The 8639-nt window shown below is 30.8% G+C and overlaps 1 protein-coding gene across 1 annotated transcript; it reads right to left on the bottom strand.

Moving 5' to 3' along the window:
- Positions 1–769: 769 nt before the first annotated feature.
- On the bottom strand, positions 770–5122 carry LOC107491316 (uncharacterized). The gene is made up of 9 exons (XM_016112155.3): positions 4533–5122; positions 4067–4251; positions 3622–3800; positions 3081–3365; positions 2932–2990; positions 2301–2337; positions 2112–2183; positions 1686–2007; positions 770–1532 (listed from the first exon to the last, which is right to left on the bottom strand). Exons 1-9 carry the CDS (start codon positions 4663–4665, stop codon positions 1119–1121), a joined length of 1686 nt encoding a protein of 561 aa, XP_015967641.1. The 5' UTR covers positions 4666–5122; the 3' UTR covers positions 770–1118.
- Between the last annotated feature and the right edge of the window lie 3517 nt (positions 5123–8639).

Here is an 8639-nt window from a genome sequence, read left to right as displayed (position 1 = left end):
TTGTCATAGAAAGTAGTAATTTGGTGATGGTTTTAAATTGTCGCTAAAAAATTTGTAATGTTTTAAAATAATCACAAAATATAAGAAAAAACTGTCATTGGATTAGTAATTTAATTATAGTTTTAAAACGTCGCGAAATGTAGCACAAAAAATACCTTAACAAGTGTTACAAATTAGTAATGATTTTGTACTTTGAAAATCATTATTACAAATAATTTAGTGTAACGCTTAAATCTGTGACGGTTAAAGCTATCATCACTAAGTATTTAAAAAATGTTGCAAAAATATTATTTTGTTGTAGTGTAAGAGGCAATATAAAACATATATCATTTTGGGTATTCTTAAAATTTTTTTGAAACATTAAAGAGAAAACATATATTTTGTCCTAAAATAAATTAATTCTTTTCTAAATTCTCGAAATACCATATAATATGAAGTAGCATAAATGATGCCTTGGATGGAAAAAAATAGGAAGGAGAGAACGAGCGACATGGGATTGTTTCTTGTGTGAATATAGTTGGGAGACGGGAGTGGTTGATGGGTGACATCTATGGATGGTTCTTCCATGTTTGAAGAAGAATCGTTTCCTACCGTTTTATCGTACAGAGCTCGTATACAATATAAAAAATTTATGTAGGTCTAATTCAATCAAAATAACTAATTTAAGGAGTGAAAGTCGGCTCAAACTCTTATTTCTGCATGTGTGATTTTATGGTTAGAATGGAGAGAATAACTAGGTATGTTTGGTAATATATTACACAAAATTGAGTACATGAGAAATATTGTTGTATACTCGTCAAAATATCAACAAGAGAAGAGATGAATGTAATTACACCAAATCTCTTATACATAAAATATTAAGATTACGTAGGTAAAATCAATTTCTTCATACCTCTACAATTGGGACCAGAGGTAAATTTAGGTGAAATTATTAGGTAATCTAGAAATCAATTGTTTTCCTTCTTTTTTCGCTTAGTACACTATGTTTGACTAAGTGGCTATGATCTTAATATAACTCAAGATGCAACTTCGCTTCATCTTGGTTTCACCCCCTATTATGGGGTACGGTAAAAGTTCCTTGGTTTCAAATAATCTTCTAGTGTAAAACTAACTACAAACTACACTACCTCTCTAGCACCATTTGTGATGTTGCGGTTCTTGTTAAATCTTTTCTTTAGTTTTTGAGCTAACGACAGCTTATTAACAAACACTTCCTCCCGTTGCTGGGGGCGGTTTGCATAGAGAATCCAGAGAATGAGACAGAGCAAGACACCAACCGAAATGAGGCCAAGACCAACATTGATAACCTTAAGATAGTGGTTTAATGGAGGACAGTAACTAGTAGTGATTTCTTTGAACGTGTTCCTCACGAAATTGCAATTCTGAAGGCTAAGTAAAATGGGAGTGTAGTGTTCTAGTGCAAAGCTTTCAATAACTGCGCCTACTAACTCCGAGTAAATCTCTGGAGTCACCCTTCCAACACTGTTGCAAATACCATTTTCGGATATCTTGCATTTGTATTTCTTCCAAACCTGAAAATGTTTAAACAATCAACTTGATAAATTCTGTGTATTTATATGTAGATAAAAAATTGGATCTCTCTTTCTTTTTCTATTTTTTTATTTTTCTTTTATTTAGAAAACGGTGGGGCGACAAAATAGAGAGGGGGATGATGAAAAGCATACCAATGAAGCATTGGAAGCGGAAACTTCTTGGGCTGTACATTGGCGTTCTTTAAACTCTGAGTCAAATGGATAGCACAAAGGTGGCATTTCTGGTCCAGATTGATTGTAATAGTTGATGCTACCCGGTGTGGGGTTTGAATCTGCGGTGCTATAAATGAAACGGTTCACAACACTTACAATGTTGGTCACCACTTGTTTACTCTGAAATAGTGTCCTGTTTGTGGTTCTCTGATCAACGCAAGGAAGGATATTGCTTAGTGCAGATTCTGCGTGTGGATTCTCTACCCATTCTCCCATTGCCATACACGTATCACAAATTGCACTGTAATTGAACCCAATCATTCTTATTCATCATTTAATGGGTCGTTATATTTAATGAAGCGTTCGTTTAAAGTGAAATTTCGGACAAACTATTGGATGGCTTACTTGTTAAGAATCATGAAAACTCCACAAAGAATGAATGTAGTAGCAACGAGTAACCATCCACTAATGACAAATCTGCAATAACATTTTGAAATGAAATAAAATTAAAAAGAAGAAAGGGAACATTCAGGTAGATAGGTAGTGGAGTGTCATGAGATCAAAGGTCATATCTATGGTATATCCGTGACTTACATGAGGATCGCATGTTGATGTCCAAGAATAGAAAGAACTGCAGAGGAATATTAGCAAATTATGAAAGATTTCAGGAATACAAACATGAAATAAGCTCAACTTATTTGGCAATTAAGAAAACTACTAGTAGCGGGTAAATCATAATTTTTACACTCGAAATATTTTAATTTCTCTCTTAAATAAAAGAAAAATATTAGTGATTTTTTTTTGAATAAATAGCCATTTTACAACTCCAACAGATTACGATTTTGACGAAATAGATTCTATATGTTTTATTTAACAAAATGAATCAAAGCTATATAAGTATATAAATAAATTGACTAAAAATTTAATTTAATTTGTCAAACAAAACATATTTTTAGAGATAAATTTGTCATTTACATTTTTTGAGATTTGTTTTATGAAAATCGTAATATTTTATAGTTAGAATGGTTATTTATTCGGTAGAAACTCATGTGTAGTCGATTTTACGTGAAGTTGATAGTGGATAGATGATTTAACTCGATTTTTATCTAACTAATCTTAGCTATCAACTTCACGTGAAGTCGAGTGTACCTGAGTTCCACCTATTTACTCAAACAAGGAATCTTTAGGTGGCAAAATAGTAATTTAGTGTATTATTAACGCATACCCAGTCCAACTAGAGCGAGAAGAAGCATCAGTGTTGCCATGAGAATCAAAGCTAGACGCCTGCAAAATGAAGCATCATGCTGCATTATGCATATTGCAATAGTAGATTCTAGAATACAACACATTATGGTGAAGTTTACGATTCCATACACATCATTAAAGACTTTACGTATTTTAACAGAGTTATCGTGTGTCTTCTCCGACAGTGTATTTGCTGCAGCATTGAGATCAACATTCAAATTATCAATATCTGCCATGATATCAGATGGGAGAAATATCTGTGCTACTTTGATTGATTTCGCGAGCTTCAGATACTCCGTCACGTTCCTCAGAGTCTGCACTGTATAGTCTGATTGATTCACGACGTAATGGAGCGTATCCAATGCCTCGTCGTGGAACTTGTCCTGCCCTACAGTTAGAAGGATACATCCAACCCTGTGAAGAAAATGAACAGAATAATTGTTATCTTAATTGTTATCTTTGCTATCTAGAAATGAATTATTTTGGGATATATTGATTTTATTACCGAGAGTGTAACAGATATTAAATGATATTAACAAACTGCCATCAAGATTGGTATTTTCAAAAGCAGAGTTGCAATACAAAAGAAACCTTAGTAACTAATCATAAGAATACATAATTAAACAACCGAAGTTTTATTCAAACATTGAAACAAGGTTGAAGGAATTACGCAGCGGCGCAGGTGAATAACAAGATCAAAATAAGACAAATTCGTTGCGAACGGTGTGATCCTTCATCCTTGATGTTAATGCCCCATCCACAGCATACATGAATCAAGAGTGCGAGGCCAAATGAAATAAACCACAGAGCAGCAAGTATGAAACCAGCTGCACCGGTGAAACCAACTGACTGCAAAAATAATACCATTATTCATTAAAAACAAACAAAACAATATGCTGAAAGTACAACCACAAAGTAATTCTTGTTTTCTTAACCATTAAAATCCTAATCTTTGTTGCAAATTACACAACCATGGCCAAAATTTTCACACGAACAACGGAAACATGATTATTCATTTGGAACTTCACTGTTTGTCATTGTTCAATCGGCATGAAGAACGTAATGAAGCAGCCATTTAAGAACATGGTAAACAGGAAAATAGTAACAGAACTTACAGCCCAATAATGGCGATTTGCAATGTCCCAGCCGCCTCGGTAGCGACGAAATCGTCGTAGAATGTCCGGCCTATCCGTCCTGTTTGCGGCCAGCACAAGGGTACCTGAAGGAGCATCCGTTTCAGGAGCTGGTGCTAGAGCCTCTTGTGTGATCTTATTCTTCCAGGGACCTAAATTCGCTTCCCCTTAAAACAGAACAATATAAAAAACATAGTAAATTATATAACATGATCCAAGTAAAAGACTATGTCTATTCATCACCACAATTCTAATTTTTTTTTTATACGTTTGATACAGCTTTTTGCTCTTTGTTTTTAGTTCATTCATCTTTCTATTTCTTCTAATTCTTTGGCTTTCAGAGAAATCAATTTAACTGTGAGAGGAACAAGATCTACATTAACCAATCACTATAAGCAATCAATGTGAAAAGCATATTCACAATTAAACTTTTTTCAGGTGCACCAACCTAGAATAAACTTCGCAGTAGTACTATCTCTTCTAGACCCACTTGCAGATAAAGCTGAAGTTGATCTAAGAGAAACTACTATGAACAAAATTAACAAGTAAAAATTGAATACGTTAAAGCAAACACTCTTCATGGCAGTTTCCCTTGCAAAAAAACTCACTCTTCACCTCAAAACTGGCCACTCAATCATGGTAATCGTGTTAGAATTCTTTGATATAAAACGTGTTCATTATAAGGTGTAATTAATAGTGTAACTAAGGAGTGGGAAAATTGGATGATTTTATAGAAACAGAGGGAAAGTGAAATAAAGAAGGAAGGAATGAGGAAGAGAGTGAGTCACATGGGGTGGGGTAGCGATGAAGACTTGGGTGCAAGGAAAACGAAAAAGGCGGGTGTGATTTAATCAAAAGGAGGTTAATTAATTAATATAATACCACCGAGTTAAGTAAAGCATGGGAAAATAAATCCAATTAAGAAAAGGGGCAAAAAATAAAGTAACTAAAGATTGATTGCCATAAGCCTTTGCAAATTGTTGGCGCATTTGCAGTTTGCTTGCTTGCACTACGTACTTGTCTTTTCTGCTTTTGAGTTTCTTTATTATTTTCATTCTTCTTCTTCTTCTCTCATTTGCTTTCACACTATTTTTCATGATAATTATCTTGATGTTTGATCTTCATCTTGCAATTTGCAATCGATTAAAATGCTCTTTATTCTGAAAGTCATAATCAGTGTCCTTATCTGACAAACTAGAAATGCAAGCTGATGTTGGTGGATGTACTTATTGGTTTTGTGGATGTGGGTCATTCAGTCATAGTTCTCTTGTCATCATTTATTTTGTTGCCATTTACTTTTTACTTTATAAGATTCTTTTTAAATAAATAAATATAATAATTACCAATACATACATGTATATCGAGAGTTAGATAATAAATAAATATACATATATGTCGAGTAATATTACTTTACTTTAACACGTATCTCTTTTATAAATGAAATAAGTAATGTTATTTATTTTATTTATAGTCAAAATGAAATATATATTGCACATCTCGTATCAGTTAAAAATTTTAATTTGAATGAATTTTGAGAATTTTTTGTTTCCTCTTAAGTTTTTTTCGAAAGAGACAGATTATGGTGCACTCAACAGACATCATCAGCCTAAACAAGGCGTGGTACATAACCAAAATTTTGGACTCTCAGATTTGTATTTTTTTTCAATTATTTAATTAATTTTGGTATTTTGGTTAAGAACAACTTTAACATAATTTGTTTTGGAATATTAATGTTCAATACTTTTTTAGTACATAGACTAAATTAGGTTGTGTAGATGTAATATTTTTATGGGGCAAAACGAGCTATGACAGACAGTCAAGAAATACATCTCTTGAAAGATTAAATAATTAAATTTATAGAAAAATAAATAAAATCTTTTTTATTTTGATAATTTCTTCAAATAGATATTATCCAGACCTCACAGCAACATCAAAAATTTCAATATATACCAAAACAAACATCCAAAACATATACTATAATGAATAAGTTATTTTCTTGCATTACAATATTTTGGGTCTATGACTACGGTTTTTTAAGTCTAAGTAAAAAATATTTTTTCTTTTATTTTTTTTTTTCGTTTCTTTTAGAATTAGTATTTGTTAATTAATTATTTTGTTTTCCTACTCTTGAATGTTCTTTACCTTCTCTTGAAATTTGTTTTGGCTTTGTTGTGTACAGGGTAATTTTTTCGTACTGGTAAAGACAACAGGAGTTGACTAGTTGCTACAATACCGTTTATAACAATTTCGAATGTTCTTTACTTTTTGATAAGAGACTTTATTGGATATTACATGTAATGGATAAATTACACCTTATTTTGATTAGTGTTGTAATAGATATCTAGTTTTTAATGAAATTTTTATGATTTAGATTTATTAAATTTCTCGTTCTTAGATTTATTTTGTGATTATCATCATTTTGGGATGTGATTATACTTCTAAAAGAATTAAATTTCATAAAATAAAATAGGCTATGGTCACCATTTAAAAATAGGTGACCATAGATAAACTGTGACCACGGTAAAAACGGTGACCATAGATAAGGCTATGGTCACGGTTTTAAGGTGGGATGACCATAGAGGCTATGGTCACGACAAAAAACCGTGACCATAGTTAAGACTATGGTCACAGTTTAAGGAGGGATGACCATAAAGGCAATGGTCACGGTAAAAACCGTGGTCACGGTTTTAAGTAGGGTGACCATAGAAGTTATGGTCACGGTGAAAACAGTGATCATAGATAAAGCTATGGTCACGGTTTTTACGCGTGATCATAGATTAACCTATGGTCACAGTGAAAAAACATGGCTTAAAGTGTCAGATTTTGAAAATTGAAAATATGACGATAAAAATCGTGACCATAGATAAAAAAACTGTAACCATAAACGAAAGAATAGATCACAGTAAAAAATTATAATTATAGATCTATAACCATGACTATAGATCTATATATGGTCACCCTTTTTACCCTTTTTACTATATATGATTATAATTTTTTTTTTTTTGGTAGTGTTGAGCATATAGTTTGTCCTATTAAATTTGCATAACTAAATCATGATCAATATTCTAACAATTTAAGCACCAAGCCGACGCATATATACCATAAAAGACCATGCTTGTGACGTACGAAACATTAGACACAAAGGAGTTTATTCACAAATATAACCATACCATCAGAAGAGCTAATATCTATTGTGGGAGTGATGGAATATAACATGAATCGACATTTATATCCAAAAAAAAATTATGCGCATAGAAAAAAAAAACCACTATGATTATAGATTTATAGTTATGCAGAATTGGTCACGGTCAACTGTGATCTAAAATAAAAAACGATGGCCATAAATTTATGATCATACTTTTTATTAGCTACTGTGATTATAGTTCAATTTTGTTGTAACAGAAAATAAATATTATATTTATAATTCACATAAGACAATTCAAATGATTTTTTAAAAATTATGTTTTATTTAGGTATAAGAAACTTATATCAACCAAGTAGGCAATTAAATAGATAACTAAACAAATGAATAAATTAAAATGGGAGTTCGTCAACAAATTATAGTTTAAATGATATAATTTTTTATACTTACATAAAAGTTGCTGATTCAAATTTTACTCCTAATATTAAAAAAAATTAAAATGAGAATTTTCGTAAAAAAAAATTCCAACTAATACACGTTTGTAACGTGTAATTGTCATTTATACGGTTCCTTATAAGTTATTATAAAACTTAACGTATTATAAAAGTCAGTATTATCGTTAACTATGATATAATCAGAGTCTCTCAAACCAATTTAAAATACATAATGTATAATAAATCTTTAATACTTATAACTTATTGGTAACTTTCATCTATATATATATATACGCGCTACAATATTATCTTTAAAAATATTGTGTATACTACTTTTTAGTATATTCGTAGTATTATTGATATTTTTTTCTCTTAACTATTGAAGTAGATAAATTTAGATAACTTTCACAAAAGCTTGAAACAACAGTAATTATTAAATAGATAAATGTAAATGCTTTTACTAGTACTAGCATAAAAGCTTGAAACAACAGTAATTATGAACATACAGGCAAGTGGCAACAGCGTGTGTGATCCACCATTTCATTGGAACAAATCTGACAATCACCACAGGAAGTATTTCACCTTCCATCCATCACAACTGAAACGGTGTATCACCTTTGATGTGATCCATTTGGAAACTTATTTCATTGTTTGTTTGTTTTGTATCTGATGAATAATAAGATTAAGCAACAAGTGTAGTTGTTCCGTAATGCACGCACGAGAAAGTTTAAATACTTAATTATTTTGTTAATTTTTATAATTTTATTAAATTTATAATTAGACTTTTGTTATTTTTTAATTAAGTTTTTATATTTTTAATTTTATAATTAAGTTATTTTTATAGTAAAAATATTAAAATTAATAAAATATTATATTTTTTTAAAAAATATGTGATAAAAAATTATTTAATTTTTAATTTTGAGTATTAAAAATAATGTAGAGATTTAATTAAAATAAAAAATTATAAAAATTTAATTAT

The sequence above is a fragment of the Arachis duranensis genome, chromosome 5 (assembly GCF_000817695.3).
Source record: "Arachis duranensis cultivar V14167 chromosome 5, aradu.V14167.gnm2.J7QH, whole genome shotgun sequence".
NCBI lineage: Eukaryota > Viridiplantae > Streptophyta > Magnoliopsida > Fabales > Fabaceae > Arachis > Arachis duranensis.
The sequence above is the reverse complement of the archived record's forward strand: the minus strand, read 5'-3'. Positions and strand labels throughout refer to the sequence as shown.